The sequence below is a fragment of the Bubalus kerabau genome, chromosome X, assembly GCF_029407905.1.
Source record: "Bubalus kerabau isolate K-KA32 ecotype Philippines breed swamp buffalo chromosome X, PCC_UOA_SB_1v2, whole genome shotgun sequence".
Taxonomy (NCBI): Eukaryota; Metazoa; Chordata; class Mammalia; order Artiodactyla; family Bovidae; genus Bubalus; species Bubalus kerabau.
In genome coordinates this window covers 67,068,156-67,086,133 of record NC_073647.1, presented here as the reverse complement: position 1 = coordinate 67,086,133, position 17,978 = coordinate 67,068,156, and the positions used below count along the sequence as shown (strand labels likewise).

The following is a 17,978-nucleotide window of genomic DNA, read 5'->3' as shown; positions in this document are numbered from 1 at the left end:
CTATACAGTAGGACCTTGTTATTTATCCATCCTATATATAATACTTTGCCTCTGCTAATCACAAATTCTCATTCTTTGCTCCTCTACTTCCCACTGTCTCATTTTTTTGAAGTGCACACTTTGTATTTAATATCCAACTACAAGGATTTTTAATAAAGTGTAAGCAGATGGAGTTCTGATAATTCTGAGAAATTATTATTATTTTTGCTTATTTCATGTGACTTATTTAGAGTTCTTATCATCCATAATGTTGCAAAATGGCAGGCGTTTTAAAATCTTAATTGCTGACTTCTTCATTCATTTTATGAGTGGAGTGGAAAACTATCCCCAAACACTCACCATTAATGCACACGACTGACTACAACATTGAAACAAACTAAGGCCTGCCTTAGTAATGTGTTTTCCCACTTCTGAAATTGGAGTGTAGGTACTCTGTTACCATGGATATTTGCTGTTTAAATATGCTGAAAGGTTTATAAAGCTCTCTTGTCTTTGTGAGATCTCATAGTGATGAATAGTAAATTACCCTAGAAGATAATTACAAATTAATGTGTTAGGATTAATATAGGCTAAAAATCATTGACTGTAGTTAAAAAATTCATATTACCTCTGTTGTGATTAAAATCTACATATGTTTAAATCTTTCTTCTAAACAGATGTTTCAGTTACAACTAAAATAAATATAAATGATTCATAGATTCTCTCGGAAGAGAAATGCTAACTACCTGATAAGGCAGGATTTTAACCTTAGAATGAAAAGCATCTTAGCATTTGAAGTTGCATCAAAGCATTTTGCCTTGCACTTAGTTTTCTTTGCTTACAGTCCTTTTATTGTTAAAGATATATTTGACTAGTCTTAGAGCTTGAGAAATTATTTTATTGTTGAGCAGGAAAGCATAGAAAATTTAGAAAGTGAGTAATACAGCTGTCATGCTTGAAACCTAGAGGTGCAATTTGAAATTGCACATCAGCTGATACAGAAATGAGCTTACTCATAAAGTTTTGCTACATGCTACAGAAAATATGGCAGAGGTTTGATTTAATTCTCCTTGCCACAATTACTGATTCTAATATAAATATACAAAATATTGTTGTCTATGAAAAATATGAGAGTTATTAACCATTTTGACTCTGAAATATATTGTTATAAAATGGAAAATTGCTGCTCTAATAAATACACAGGAATCCGTACAGTAAATTCTTCTGTACATCTGCAGCTGTAATCCCATGTCTCCAATTGGCTACTTGACATCTCCACTTGAATGACCTTATTATTTAATGCTAACCCATTATCTGGTGCTGAATCCTTAATCAGTAATGCAACTTCCAATTACTGTGTTTTCATGGAGGGAAAAAAAGACTCTGCTTTGTTACATGTCTTATATTGTATTGAAAAATGATAATGGTAATTTCAAAGAACATTTGTACTTGGTTTTCTCATGATCACTGCAAACTCACCATACCCCAAATTGCCTTCTTCTCTCAATCCAAACTACCTGCAAGGCAAGACAGTCTGATATAGTTGAAAGTTCTGGACTTGTGTCCTGATTTGGATGCTGCCACTAACCGTATGACCCTCCCTGGATATCATTTTTCCCTTACTTATAAAATGAGGTGTTGGACTAGATCTATATAACATTACTTCAGGTCTCTTGCCATAAAAAAAATGAGGTCTTTAAGGGTTGTGTGTTAACCTGGATGGGTTGTATGACTGTGAAATGTTGCCAATTTTCTTCTGGTCTCACATATGGTCATTTGACTATTGTGTGCCGTGTGCTTAGTCGTGTTTGACTCTCTGCAACTGCATGGACTATGGCCCACGAGGCTCCTCTGTCTGTGGAATTTTCCAGGCAAGAATACTGGAGTGGGTTGCCATTTTCTACTCTAAGGGATCTTCCTGACCCAGGAATCGAACCTGAATCCCTTGCATTGGCAAGTGGATTCTTTACTGCTGCATCACCTGGGTAGCCCCAGTTGATTATTATCCTTATCTATTCAGTTATCAAATAGTCTTATAAATTGTATTTCATTTGAAAATTTCCCTATCTGTTCCCATTTTTCTTTCTGTTTTTGCTTATCTTAGTCTAGGTCCAAATCACAAAAAGAGCTTCCTAATTCCAGTCTTTCCTCTATTTTGTTCCCGTACTGTATTTTATTAAAATATTTATTTACTTATTTATTTTTGGCTGCGCTAGGTCTTCATTGCTGGGCGCGGGCTTTCTCTAGTTGCAACGAGCAGGAGCAACTCTTCGTTGAGGTGTGCAGGTTTCTCATTGCATTGGCTTCTCTTCTTGCAGAGCACAGGCTCTACAGTGCGAGGGCTTCAGTAGTTGTGGTTCTCAGGCTGTAGAGCACAGGCTCAGTGGTTGTGGCACACAGCCTTGGTTGCTCCAAGGCGTGTGGGATCTTCCCAGACCAGGGACTGAACCCATGTCCCCTGCATTGGCAGGAGGATTATTAACCACTGAACCACCAGGGAAGCCCCCATACTGCTTTTTAACTCATCTTCCTTCCAGACCAATTTCATTATTACTTCTTCTATTTAGAAATGTTATTGGCCTACTTCTTTATATCATATAACAGCTCTGGTTCATTTGTAAAGCTTTTAAATCCCTAGCACTGATTTGTTTTAATTATATAGGTCTTCTTAATCTCATCCTGTGTTGTTTTTTTTTTCTCTTCTACCTATGGTTTTATTATTCTCTTTATGTGAATGCCTCTTCCTTTACCCCAAGCTGTCATTCTTAGAGACTAACATATGAAACTTAACCCAGCCACTTAAGCAACATGAAATATTCTCAGAGTTTATGTTCCTTTCTTTTTATAACCATGGCAAGGTACAGAAAAAAGTACACACTTCAATTTATTGAGTATCACCTATGTGCCAGGCATGTTACCTCATATAATCTCTCAACAGTCCTTTGAGATGGATGATAGTAACCACAACTTACTGAAGACTCTGAGGCTCAAAGAAGGGAACTAACCTCTACAAGATCACACAGCTAGTAAGCAGTGGGGCTGGGATTTGAACTCTGGAATCTTTTACTTCTCCCCAGAAAAAAATAATGGCCAAAGTACCATTAATTGCCTGTTTTTTACCACCCACCCCCCAACAACCATGTAAACATAATTAAAGGGACAATTAAAATGCTTAGCATGTAGTCTGGCACTTAACAGGTATTTGCTAAAGATTTAGATGAAATTTTTTCTTATGTTTTGAGAGTATAGATATTTTGAAAGTTCCTTTTTCTACCTAGTTTATCAAAGTAGTTTGAAGTAGGGGAGGCCTTTCATCTGATAAGGAGCACCTCATTTTGTTTTAGGAACCCCAGGAGGATCTTTAACATAGTAATGTTGTGACTTAAAGTTTTTCAAAGGGGAAATAGCAAAATGTTTTATTGATGTTAAAAACGGGAAAAGATGGCCTTTGTGCATGCATTCAGCAATGTTCTTAATACTGACTATTACACTGACATTTGGGCCAAGGGTAAACAATTCAAGAAGTGTTAGTTAATGAGATTTTGAAGGAAGTCATAGATTGTTGGATGTCACTTATGTACTTGGATTCATCAATGACTATCAAAGTAAAAATGTTTTTAAAGGGGAATATCTAATTTAGATAACTTCATTGTAAACATGATCACCTTGCAGAGTGATCCACCCCCTTTTTGTGGCTTCATACATCTCTTCTATGCAATTGACTCCCCAGTGCCTGTCCCCTAGTAGTTCTCTAAGCTTTAGTCTTGTAGCTTCAGTTTGTTGCTAGGTATTTCCATTGATGACTTGTCATCTCAAACATGCATTTGTTGTTCGTTATGTTGTATAATTATATGTTTGTGCTACTGTGTTATCTTTCCAAGTAGAATATAAAGTTCTTGTGTAAGGACCATGACTTAGACTCCTTTGGATTCCGTGTACCTGTTACAATGCCATGGATACGTATTAACAACATATTTTAAATTATTTTAATTGTCTTGAGGTTATTAATACAGTCATGAGGACAAGGGACATGATTTATTTGTCTTTGTTTTGGAAGTATATCTACCACAGTGTCTGGCAAAGAGCCAGATAGTGGCAGATCACTCAGGTTTCTTGAGATAGAGACTAGTGCTTCTTATTCATTATGCAGTGTGGGCCCTAACCTGCATTCATATGAATTTAAAACCTTAATGATGAGTGATTCTTAAGTTAGCATTTTAATAAGCTTCGATTGTGATTTTAAGCTTTTGGAAAATACTGCTCATTGAATGACTGCATATAAAAAGAGTATGATATTGCTGCTTTGTCTAAAATAAGAGTGGATCAGAGTTAATGTCTTCTGATTCAGTATTTGTCATTAGTCTTTTATTAAAGTAATTTTTAGTCAATATGAAACATGGCATTTAAACTCTTGCTTTTAATTTTTCTTTCCCTACCTTCTCCTTATTTTTATAAAGTTACCTGGCAGTGACATTGCCAGTGGGAGTGATGTACTTTCTGATGTCATACCCAGTATTCCAAGTTCACCTTGCCTGCTTCCTAAAAAGAAAAACAAGCACCGGAATTTAGATGAACTTCCTTGGAGTGCAATGACAAACGATGAGCAGGTAGAGATCTTGACATTCTTAATTAAAAGCGTATATGTGGAGAATATGTGAAGTTTCATTTATTGTCTAATTTAAAGCTACTAGATTAATGTAGATTGCTTAGTAAATATGAATTTGAGCTCTAATTGTTTTGCAGGGAAAAATATAAGTGTTTCTGATACTTAAACATATTATAAGTTGCACACTAAAAGATCAGAGGTTTTGGCATTGATCTTATTTATTATAATTTTTCATCATATAGGTGGAATATATTGAGTATCTGAGTCGTAAAGTCAGTACTGAGATGGGTCTTCGGGAACAACTTGATATTATTAAAATAATTGATCCTTCTGCTCAAATCTCCCCTACCGACAGTGAGTTTATTATTGAACTTAACTGTCTCACAGATGAAAAACTGAAGCAGGTATGTAAAGAAAATACAGATTCTACAGCTATTAAAAATGCCATTGTTTGATAACATGTATACTTGAAGCAGTTCAGTTCAGTAGCTCAGCTGTGTCCAACTCTTTGCGACCCCATGGACTGCAGCACACCAGGCCTCCCTGTCCACTGCCAACTCCTGGAGTTTACTCAAACTCATGACCATTGAGTCGGTGATGCCAACCAACTATCTCATCCTCTGTTGTCCCCTTCTCCTCCTGCCTTCAATCTTGCCCAGCATCAGGGTCTTTTCCAATGAGTCAGTTCTTCGCATCAAGTGGCCAAAGTATTGGAGATTCAGCATCAGTCCTTCCAATGAATATTCGGGACTGATTTCCTTTAGGATGGACTGGTTTGATTTCCTTGCAGTCCAAGGGACTCTCAAGAGTCTTCTCCAACACCACAGTTCAGAAGCATCAGTTCTTCAGTGCTCAGCTTTATTTATAGTCCAAATCTCACATCCATACATGACTACTGGCAAAACCATAGCTTTGATGAGATGGACCTTTGTTGGCAGAGTAATGTCTCTGCTTTTTATACTTGAATAGTCATATATGACTTGAATAGTCATATATAAATATATCGATAATTAAGGTCAAAATCACTGCTGTGAAATGTAATATTAGAACATGTGGTTTTAAGAGGTTTTATGTATATCTCATGTGGCCATACCTTTCTGGGATCATTTGGATCTAGAACCTACTTTCTAGTTATATAGGATTTGAAATTTGACTTCACAATTTAAGGAGTTGTTATGCTAAGGTATAGATTTATTGTAACTCATCTTACAAAAGACCAGTGGACAGAATCAAAATATTATTGAGAGCTATACTTGAGTGAACATTTTAATTTTTTGTGTTTGTCATCATTTATGAAAAATTTCTCTCATTTCAGTGTTTCTCTCAACAGACAAACTATATAATTTTTTACATTCCAGCCCATTTTTCACTAGTATGGTAAATTGATGCCTTGTGTTTGAAGACAGGTATTATGGGCCCCTACCTAAGTTCTAGGAAACACTCTAATATAATCAGCAGCATACTTAAGTGGCAACCTTTTAAAAAATGCCTACTCTTACCTCTTTTATTGTTGGTTTCTGTTTCTAGTGTTATTTTCTTACACTCCTAAATTCTGGAAGCTAGTAGCTTTTCATTTACTGATTATAGTTTATATACTTAAAAAAATCTAGCTTCATAACATTTATTCTAGAATTTTGAGCACCAGAATTTTTCTGGTACTTGTTTCTACATTTAGAGATTTCTTTTGTCTTTCTGGTCAACCTATATGCATCTGTAGCACTTTTGACAATCTTTAAGTACAATATTCTTCTTTTCTCCATTATTTTGAGGGCAGAACATCAAGGTACAATACTAACCAGTTTTTGTCTGTCTGTTCCAAGGTCAGAAACTATATCAAGGAGCATAGCCCTCGCCTACGGCCCACAAGAGAGGCCTGGAAGAGAAGCAACTTTAGTTGTGCAAGCACCAGTGGAGTGAGCGGTGCCAGTGCCAGTGCCAGCAGCAGCAGTGCCAGCATGGTCAGTTCTGCAAGCAGCAGTGGGTCCAGTGTTGGAAACTCTGCTTCAAACTCCAGTGCCAACATGAGTCGAGCACACAGTGACAGCAACTTGTCTGCAAGTGCAGCAGAGCGGATTCGGGATTCAAAAGTAAAACGTCTAATCAATACAAAACTTTACCTTTCAATATTAACATTAGTATTCCTTCACATACAGTTCTTGAAGAGTTAAAATTATCCTGCTCTATAGATGCCTGTGGGTTTTGATTTTAATTGAGCAAGCAGGATTCTCTGCTGTTGAACAAAGCCCTCTACATTGAGTGCTTTGAAATGCTGTTTTGACCCACAGCCATATTACCCTCAATTTTATCTGATTTTTGTGTCTGTTTTAAGTAAGATAAATTGATGGAAATAATGAGTGAGTCTCAAGATTGCAATACTGACTGCAACTTACTATTAAGCAGATCTCACTAGGTTGCTGATGTTGCTGTCTATTAGCTCCTAAAAATGTCCTGTATGTCTTGTATGTGTGTGTGTTAAATGTTTTCTTAAAGTTTTAACCATGAATGTTTCTTTGTAGCTCTTTTTTAAATGTAATAATGCTTTCTCTAATTTCTGACTACTCTTTTCACAGTTGAAAAAACTCTGTATAGTATTTTTGGACGCATAAAAAATAGAAAATTTAAATGTATATAGAATAGTTCTGTTATGCTTAGTGGGAAAGTTCGGTTCCTTGCAGTGGTGACAGTGTGGAGCTAACTTACAGATGATAAGGGTATCTCTATAACTCTTGGGAACCCAGTGGTGACTTTTCCTGGAAAGTGATTCTTTACTTGGTTCTTAACCAAAGTGGCAGAAACATAGCCAGCTTTGTTGGTTGCCAAGGGTTTCCTCTGTGTATGTGGTCATTCTTTTTTGGCATCAGTTCACCAGTGGCAAGAAATAGAGTACCCACTGGGTTTCTAATGGGCTTAAAAGATGGCATTTGCTTAATATGAAAAAGACATGGTTCTTTCCCAGCAATTGTAAAATTGCTAATGCTTTTGGATGAAAGGCACCTTCAAAGAATAAGCATTAGAGATTTTGCCAGTGTTCTCTACATATGTTTTCATTATTGTTCACTGCATGTTTCCTCTGCACTGACACCAGTGTACCTTAATTTAATATAAAAAAGCCTTAGAAATGATTGGTTATCCATAACTAGTCAAATGATCAGGTTTCAAACCTTCCTAATCAGATTTCCTAGTCAAATACCATAAATACAGAATCTTGAAAAATTGTTTTCATGTCTAAGCTAATGGCTCACTTACTAGAACCAGGATTGTACTGCAGAGGAATTTGAACATCTCTATTCAGAAAATATCGAATTTGATCCATACTTTGGGGTGGGTATGCCAGAACTGAACCTCACTGATTTAGAATTTTTTATTTTGACAGAAGCGATCCAAACAGCGGAAGTTACAACAGAAGGCCTTACGCAAGAGGCAGCTGAAAGAGCAGAGGCAGGCTCGGAAGGAGAGGCTCAGTGGGCTCTTCCTTAATGAAGAAGTGCTGTCCTTGAAAGTGACTGAGGAAGACCATGAAGCAGATGTAGATGTTTTGATGTAATAAGGGTGAATTTATCAGCATTGTTTCTAAGCATTATTCTATCCTTATTTGTTTACATGCATCTTGACCAAACTTTTGGTTAGGGCTGTGCTGACGTACCGTTCATAATTTAGGTCTGTGGTTCTCAGCAGTTCGTCCTCGGACCAGTAGCTTCAGCATCACCTGAGAAGTTATTAGAAATGCATACTCTTGGGTCCCACCCCAGACCTAGTGAATCAGAAATGCTGGGGGAGGGGCATAGCATTGTGTTTCAACAGGTACCAGGTTATTCTGCCACACACTCTAGTTTTAAGAACCACTGATTTAGTAAATGTTTTAACTATTTAAACTTCAGAGTGGTTAAGTGGGCTTTTTCAGATTAGTACTTTAACAGTTTAGGAGATTTCAAGGTACTGCTGACAGATAATTTATTATGTCAGTATAGAATGTGTAGAGATCATAATTCAGTTTCTTCTTAATGTTATGATTTCTTAGTTTTTCTAAAGGGCCATAGCATAATTCTCAATTCCTAGTGGACGTCTTTTTTTTGAGGTTGTAGGGATAGAATGTGGATTGCTGTTTACAATAGTGCCTTCATTAGGTTTATTTGTTTTCATTCATTTTAACTCAAATGTGTAAAAAATAGGCCCTAACATCTTTTGTTAGGTTTGTTTTTGTTTTTCACTTTGTGTATATTCAGAATCCTTTCTGCAAGTGATGACTACTGAGAAAATAATGTTACTAGTAGCTGAATTTTAGACTTAATGCTACATTGATTAATATTCAAATGGAAAAATCCAGCAAGCAAAACAACCAATTCTACTTTTCACTGCTTTTTGAAATTTTAGGCTGTGAAACTGTCTTAAAGGCAAGAAACATCTCTGTCAACTTCTTTTTGTAGTTTTTTTTTTATTTTCAGCACAGCTCTAATTTTTAAATATTTGGTGTAACAGCTTTATGGCATGTGAATAAGTTAATGTTCAAAATTAACTCAAGAAACCCTTACAGTTCTGCTAAACTCTATAAATCGCTAGAAATACACTGAGCAGTGAGATATTAAAAAACCTTTGCTTCTTGGCTACTAATAGTACTCTAATTTTAAATGTGAAATCATGGAGTCTCTAAATGTTTTCATGAAGAGTTTGATATCATGAACATTATAAGTAGTGTGATTCCTTTTATTTTCCCACACATCTTTAAACATTCACACGGGTTAAAGAAAATGGAAACTGATACTACTGACAATCAAGCTGCTTTCTGACTTTCATAATTTTCTTTTTATTGTGGAAACTTGGGAGGTAATCATGATTTTGTAGGATGAGTTGTTAATATTTTTTTAAACTCTAGAGTCAGAGGTTGATAGATTCCTACCTTTTTTACACTGTATCATATCAAGTAATCCATTAAAAAGATTAACAACGTAGATCCTTAATTCTCAGCTGTGAATTCTTAATTCTCAGCATAACCTTTGCTTACAATCATGTGTTTTGAAATTTTTACTTTATTTTGGTTCCTCAAAAGTTAAAGAATTGAAACTAAGGGAAAAATTGATATATTGCAGCTTTACTGAGGTCTGTGGTATGGTTGTAACATTTTGAAGACTACTAAATTCATACTTTAAAATTTTACTGAAATAACAGTATATATGTGTATATGGTTGTCAGTTGGAGTATTCCCTCTAACTTTCCCCTTACCCCCTCTTTAGTGCTTCTGACTAGCTTAGAGGGCCCAAAGAGAGCTTGGGGATAAATCCCAGAATACTCTTGAGGAAGATTGAAAGGGTCCACCTTGTTGTGTTTTCCCTTCTAAATACAGAAAGAGTAAATAGAAGAGCAAATACAGCTGAATTCTCTACCTGCTCTTAGCAAAAGCAAAATTCCAGGGAATGACTGCCTGTTCTCTTTAGTTACTCTTCAAGGAAAACAGGCCCCTTTTGGAGACCATAGAACAGCATGTATCTGTTAAATACTTGGAAACAATTTACTTGACAGTGACCAGTAAAAAAAGATCCTAATAAGACCAATTGCTCTACTCTCCCAATAATCGCAGTCTTATTACCATAGATTTAACTTAGGTCACTGTTAAACAAGTTTACCAAAGTGCCACAAAGCCCATTTTTAAAGTTTATAAAAGTTTGAGTGTTTATAGTAAAGTACACCATGAAGTGTTGTGCAAATCTGGATGCACAGTCTTTATGGTATCATAAATTAGAGATAGCTCAGTAAGGTGGCTTGGAAGAGATTGAAATAAAGAACAGAAAAAAAATTTAAGCAATTTGTGTTTGCTTATGATTAAAGAGGGAGATTACAAAGTCTTTCTCTACCTACGCCCCCTCCCCCCAAATAAAACAACAGAAAAAGACAAAAAAAATTCTTGTCTTTGTTAATGTGCTATACTTTTTTTTTTGGTTTTAATGCCTCATGTAGATAATTCAGGTTTGAATTATTTATTTCTTAGAATAAATAATAAATTTAGTCTGATCTCTTTCTAAGTGCAATTTAAAACAAATCCAACTCAATTTTTTTCTTTAAAAGTATAAACCTCGACTAACCAATTAATAAAAATGTGAGACTTATTTGCTCCATTGTCAGTTCTCAACTGTAGAGAATTGACATTAGAGCAAATAAGTCTTTCCCTTTAAAAATAAGCCTTGTTACATGAGGGCATGATTAAAAAATAAGACTTCTTAAATAAGGGCATAATGAAGTCACATCACATTTATCCAGAACATTTTATTAGGGATCTTGTGTGTATGTCAATTATATTTCAACAAAACTGGGGAAAAGAGACCTTGTAGAAGTCTGTCAGTCCCTATCACAGGTTTTAAAAGTGCAAACCTTGAGTTTAAACAAAATGATGCATTTTTTCCTATATTTTTGCAACTGAGTTTAAGTGAGGCAATGTAGAATAATGTGTAGTGAAGTACAAAGGACTTTATACTGTTCTTCTGTCCCAAGAAGAACTTAGAGTAAAATAACTTTATTTTTTGAGACTTGTCTCATTTTTAGTTAAGTGGTGGCTGTTTTGTCCATTTTGTCAGTCCTCTGGGTTAACTAGATATTGCTGAATTAATGCCAGAAACTGATTTGAAATTTGATGACTCCGTGGATTGAATAGACATCTCATTTAGCTCTTAGAAGTGCTAAAACCCCTCATAAAGGAAAAATTTTAAGAACTACCATATAAAGGTATCCAGATTCTGATGAGCTTTAAAAATTGTGAAATTTATCAAATGTCTTCATATTTAAGCCAAAAATGTTAGTTCATGACAAATAGAAAAGTCTTGTTCCCAGGATTCTCTAGCGTAGAGTCTTTTGTTTATAGCTTCCTGTGCCTTAAAGGTGAACTCTATACTGTTTGTCAACATTAGGCTTTTCCAAATTCAAAAGTAATCTAAATGTTGTAATTCATTTTATAAAATGCCCATGCTCTTGGATATCAGTAAGCAAAGGCATTATATCGAACTAATCAATGATAATAGAGTACATACCGAAAACCTTCAGATCTTAAGTTTCACTTATATAACTTGATTTTTGGCCCAGCTAGGTCATAGAACATTGAAGTCATCTAAAGTATAGTTTTGGAGAAGGCAATGGCACCCCACTCCAGTACTCCTGCCTGGAAAATCCCATGGACGGAGGAGCCTGGTAGGCTGCAGTCTATGGGATCACTAAGAGTCGGACACGACTGCGCGACTTCACTTTCACTTTTCACTTTCATGCATTGGAGAAGGAATGGCAACCCACTCCAGTGTTCTTGCCTGGAGAATCACAGGGATGGGTGGGCTGCCGTCTCTGGGGTCGCACAGAGTCGGACATGACTGAAGCGACTTAGCAGCAGTAGCAGGAAAGTATAGTTTAATGTATTTGTTTATTTTTTTCCCCTGATAAAACTCATGAAGCAGGATTTTTTTTTATTTTACTTATTTTATTTTATTTTTTGGCCTCACTGTGCAGCTTGCAGGATCTTAGTTCCCTGACCAGGGATTGAAACTAGGCCCTCGGCAGTGAAAGCATGAAGTTATAACCACTGGGCTTCCAGGGAATTCCCAAGAATATTTTTTAAATTGAGTTAACTCTGGAAAGATAATTTTCAAGGCAAAAGTACTTCAAAAGCAGAGATTATATAGCAATTTGATTTGTTTGTTAACTTTAGTGATTCTTGTATTCATTTATGTAATAGCATAACATTCCTCTTCCTTTTAACTTCTTAACACTTCTGTTTACAAGAAAAAATGTTTGCTTCAAACTGGGAAGGGGTTACTTAAAATCAGTTTATAGTTTGAGATGGTTGATAGAAAAATTTCCAGTTACAGTCAAATGATAGTATTGATGTTGCGCACACTGACATTCAATATGTCTAAACTTAGAGGTAAGTTTAATCCTTAAAAGGACTATTAGGTAGAAAATAAATATTTGTATACACATGTACTGTGATAACTTTGGATTCATTTTAAGTCTGACAAAGTAAGATAAGTTTTATCTTTACAATTAAATTATGCTAAGTGGTGGGAGGTATCTGAGAGAGATTTAGACCTAGGCATCCTTATCAGTGTAGTATCTGGAACATAGCTCCTTAGAAATGCTTAATTCTTATTTCTTAATCCTTAATTCTTATTTCCATAAGGCTTAGAAGGAACTCTACAAATTCTAAGTAACTGGCTATTATTAATAAGAGTAAGAAATCTACTATACTTCAATAAAATAATTTAAGACAAAAAAATAGGAAGTTGCATGGTATAGCCGAGTTGACTCACTAAAATTTTATTTACATAATTTTTCCAATATGAAAATTACTTGTTTTCAGCCCCCCTTCACAATTGTATTTTAAATTAAAGTTATTAATGTTTTAACCTAGATCACATAATGGTAAATTAATTTTTTAAATTTGATATCCATACTGAACTTGGAAAAACTGATTTGGTCTTCTCTGATTTCAATAAGTATTGTTGGATTTCTTTGTTACATCTTTGTGGTCAATGGAACCTGTGGAAATCTGTGTTCTTTTTTTGTGAGGGATGGGGTAGAAAAGAGGAGAGTAGTCTAATTATACATATGCAGAGAGTAGTCTAATTATGCATTTTGACTATATAAAGGTAGTTGTAGAATTAATATGTATAAATGACAAGTTAACACTTACCTATTGTGAATTGTTCTAAGGAACAGTGGCCTGAAGCCATGGCTTGTTTTGTGGAGCTGCTTGCTCTTTAATAGTAGCTGACCAATTGGATTTAAGTTGAGACTTTGAGGTTAGGTTACCAAGCTGAGGCTTTTAGGAATGGAGCAGACCATGTCTGTTCCTGTAGTGAATCAATTTAATTTCCTCTTTGAATACTCTAATTTAGATATATGTATTATCCATTCTAAATCTTTGTGTTGGGAGTTTTATAAAACTGTTTTCAAAAGCTATTAAGAATAAACACAAGTATATGTAAAACATTTCACAGATGGTTAAAAATTTCAATTTTTTTGTTTTAGTTTCAAAGGTTAGTTATGTAGCATCAATATCATAACCAAAGCAAGTAGGAAATTGACTGGTTTGGAGAATCTTCAAGTAGTCTTAAATACTGTAATGTATCAGATTGTTAACCAGGATTTTTTTCCTGTATTTCTGCTAAATGTATTACTGTATTAATGCACTTTTGTATATATATATCTGTCTTCTGTACATTCTGTACTTACTTCAGTGTATATAAAAGCTGTTTTTCCTGAAGCTGTGAGGGAAAAACAATAGCTGTAACACAAGTCACTTCTATTTTGAGTTTCCTCTTGTACTTGAAAGTAGTCATTCAGTAGTTAAATCTATATAGTATGTACGGTTGTAATTAAAATGGCAATGTGGTAGAGCTGTCTTTTGAAACTGATTATAAGAATGAAAAGTGTTTTAGTTATAAAAAAATTGTAATATTTTAAATTGTCTCTTTTGATGTACCATGGATTTTTACAAACCCACTGCTGCTTACTACTTTATACTTCTGAATCTACTCCTTTTCATGTCCCATCCTAGAACATTTATCAACAGAGAAAAATTTCTCTCTTTTCTTTTGCTCAGTTTGGTTAAGGCTCCATAGCTTTTGTTTTGTGTAAGTCCCAATTCCCCAGATGTCACTGGCAAATCTCTTTTCTCCTGGAAAGATCAGATTTCTAGAGACATTAGAATTCATAGTAAGTGAAAATTAGGTCTAACGTTGTTTACAAAAACCAGATCTATTTTCCTTCTAGAGTTTTCTTAAGTTATATAAAAGGAAGCAGTTCAGCTTTTCAGCAGCAACTTTATCTCTTGCCACTAGAGGGAGATCTGTGGTTGCTCTCTCCTTTGGAAAATGTCTTGGCTGCTTTTCATTTGTTTTTAACTTCAGAGGTTGGAATTGACCTCGTGCTCAAAATTCCTTTTGTGATATTAAATGCTTTGATTTGTTAGTCAAAGGTAAGTTAATTAAGCTTGTTTAATAAAGCCAATATTATTCATGCTTTTCTGTAATTTCAATTTTTAATAAATGTGAGTCAGATATTAAGTGAAATGTGTGTGTTTATCTGTGTGTATGTGTTTCTTAAGTACTCTAAAACTGTATATACTGTTTATTATGGTAACCCATAACCACACGTAGCTATTTAAGTGAATGAAAATTAAAATTTAGCTTCTTGGTCCCATTAGCACCACTTCAAGAGTGCTGTAGCCATATATGGTGAGACTACTGCGTTGGAAAATACAGGATATAGAACATTTCCATCATCACAGTTCTGTTGGATAGTACAGATCTAGGTATTTTGTTTTATGTAGTGACCACTATCATCATTTTACCAGTGAACAGTAATCATTGACTCAAAACTTCTGCCCACAGTTACTATTTATAAGTGATTGGTATGAGAGGAAGAGTGTGCTGCATTTCATTGTCTACTTCCTTAAGGCCACTATCTAAGTTGGGAACTTGATGGTTTAATGGAGACATTTCTCAAATATTGACTATTTCACTTGACCATGAGTACAATTTAATGTTTGAATGATGTGGAAATTAGGTGCCAGTTTCTGTTTTGATTGTTGCAGAGTGCTACCATGGAGATTTCTCTGAGTTCATCCTTCTCTTGATGCAAAATCAGTCCTAAGTGACAGTACTAGGACATACATTTTTAAAGAGTCTATTAAAAAAAACTGCTTATTTCAGAATCATCCCTCAGAGCGCATCTTTTTTCTTGTAATGTGAGAGCTTTAAGAGAATCACTGTTACTTACGTCTGACAATCTCTACCTCTCCCTCACTATCAGTTTGAGTCTCATGGTAAGTGGGATGTTTTAGTACATTATCTGTGTTTCTTAGCTGATAGATACTAAATTTAAGTACATTACTTCCCTTGTAATGGAGGAATAATATTTTTAAAATTCCAGTTTATTCATTTGGTTGGCAGGATCCCACTCTATGCTTCTTTTTACTCAAAACAGCAGATAATTGAATTGGCATATTTTCTGCTTTGTCTTATTAAAAAATTTCAAGTAGAAGAGTAAAATGCATCCCCATATACCATATCTACTTCAACGCTTCTCTCATGGCCAATCTTGTTCCTTTTACCTCCCCATCCACTAAACTGTGAAAAATTCTGAAAGAGATGGGATTACCAGACCACCTGACCTGCCTCCTGAGAAATCTGCATGCAGGTCAGAAAGCAACAGTTAGAACTGGACATGGAACAACAGACTGGTTCCAAATAGGAAAAGGAGTACATCGAGGCTGTATATTGTCACCCTGCTTATTTAACTTATATGCAGAGTACATCATGAGAAACTCTGGGCTGGAAGAAGCACAAGCTGGAATCAAGATTGCTGGGAGAAATATCAATAACCTCAGATATGCAGATGACACCACCCTTATGGCAGAAAGTGAAGAAGAACTAAAGAGCCTCTTGATGCAAGTGAAAGAGGAGAGTGAAAAAGTTGGCTTAAAGCTCAGCATTCAGAAAAATAAGATTATGGCATCTGGTCCCATCAATTCATGGCAAATAGATGGGGAAACAGTGGCTGACTCTATTTTTTGGGCTCCAAAATCACTGCAGATGGTGACCGCAGCCATGAAATTAAAAGACGCTTACTCCTTGGAAGGAAAGTTATGACCAACCTAGACAACATATTAAAAAGCAGACACATTACTTTGTCAACAAAGGTTCATCTAGTCAAGACTGGTTTTTCCAGTGGTCATGTATAGATGTGAGAGTTGGACTATAAAGAAGGCTGAGCACTGAAGAATTGATGCTTTTGAACTGTGGTGTTGGAGAAGACTCCTGAGAGTCCCTTGGACTGCAAGGAGATCCAACCAATCCATCCTAAAGGAGATCAGTCCTGGGTGTCCATTGGAAGGACTGATGCTGAAGCTTCAATACTTTGGCCACCTGATGTGAAGAGCTAACTCATTTGAAAAGACCCTGATGCTGGGAAAGATTGAGGGCAGGAAGAGAAGGGGATGACAGAGGATGAGATGGTTGGATGGCATCACTGACTTAATGGAGATGAGTTTGGGTGAACTCCGGGAGTTGGTGATGGACAGGGAGTCCTGGCGTGCTGCAGTTCATAGGGTTTCAAAGAGCTAGACACAACTAAGCAACTGAATTGAACCGAACCACTCACCTTAGCTCAATACTTGATGATAGTTAAGTTCACAGGTATTATTCTTCATTTTTAAATATTATAGTATCAAGTTTTTTTAAAAGATAATGGCACTTCTATATTATACATAACTATGATATCACCATCGGAGAAGGCATTGGCACCCCACTCCAGTACTCTTGCCTGGAAAATCCCATGGACCGAGGAGCCTGGTGGGCTGCAGTCCATGGGGTCGCTAAGAGTCGGACACACTGAGTGACTTCACTTTCACTTTTCACTTTCATGCATTGGAGAAGGAAATGGAAACCCACTCCAGTGTTCAAGCCTGGAGAATCCCAGGGACGGAGGAGCCTGGTGGGCTGCTGTCTATGGGGTCGCACAGAGTCGAACACGACTGAAGCAACTTAGCAGCAGCAGCATGATATCACCATACTTATTAAAATAATTCCTTAATATTAAATATCTGGTTTACTTGTTTGAAATCAAAACCATTATCATCAGCCTTATTTCAAAATTATACTTTTGTTAGCACTAAGATAGAATAATTATTTTTATTATTGCTTGATAAATCCTGGTGGTGTGTCTTGAGCATATTTCCAGTGAAAATAAGATATGTATTGCTTTTAGATAAAAACAAAGTCCAGTTTTCCCTACTACTTTATTAATAAAGCCATGGGATATTTTGGATTGCAGGTAGAAGGTAGGGAAAATAACTGTACAAGATAAGTTGAACTAGGTATTTTCTCTGTCACCTGCCTCTGGGTCAAAGAATTTTCTTTTTCAGCCAAGTTGGACCACATGGTAAATATATGAATGCCCGGTATTTGTAAATAGGTATGCACGGGTACTGTGGGGGATATAAGGTAAAAGTAAAGATTCTTATTCTTTTTCCCTTAGAAATTAATTTTAGAAAATCTTTTAACAGATGTGTGACTGAAACTGTTGGTTTTGGTTTTATATTTTGAATTACTGAAGTTTATACTTTCCAAATTGTAGAATTTGAGAGCTCAAAGAGACTTGAGAGATCATTTAGCTTGGTGGTTCTCAAACTTGAGTTTATATCAGAATCCCCTGAAGGGCTTGTTAAAACACAGATGGCCGGGCCCCACTCCCAAAGTTTCTGATTCAGTAGGCACTCTTAATGACCTCCTAGGTGTTTGTGAGGCTGGTCCATGAACACATGGAGAACCATTGATGTAGCACAATCCTCTTTTCTGCATTTTGCAAATGAGGAAATTGACATTAAGAGGAAGGTGACTTTTTTGCTCCTAACTAGTAA

At 35.7% G+C, this 17,978-nt stretch overlaps 1 protein-coding gene across 1 annotated transcript in view; it reads left to right on the top strand.

The window, feature by feature from the left end:
- FAM199X (family with sequence similarity 199, X-linked) overlaps positions 1 to 14,615 on the top strand; it is a 31,460-nt gene extending 16,845 nt beyond the window's left edge. The window contains exons 3-6 of the mRNA XM_055563482.1: positions 4,437 to 4,586; positions 4,828 to 4,989; positions 6,406 to 6,672; positions 7,959 to 14,615. Coding sequence (XP_055419457.1) covers positions 4,437 to 4,586; positions 4,828 to 4,989; positions 6,406 to 6,672; positions 7,959 to 8,129 — 750 coding nt within the window. The 3' untranslated portion in view covers positions 8,130 to 14,615. The remainder of the gene's footprint in view (positions 1 to 4,436; positions 4,587 to 4,827; positions 4,990 to 6,405; positions 6,673 to 7,958) is intronic.
- Positions 14,616 to 17,978: the final 3,363 nt, after the last annotated feature.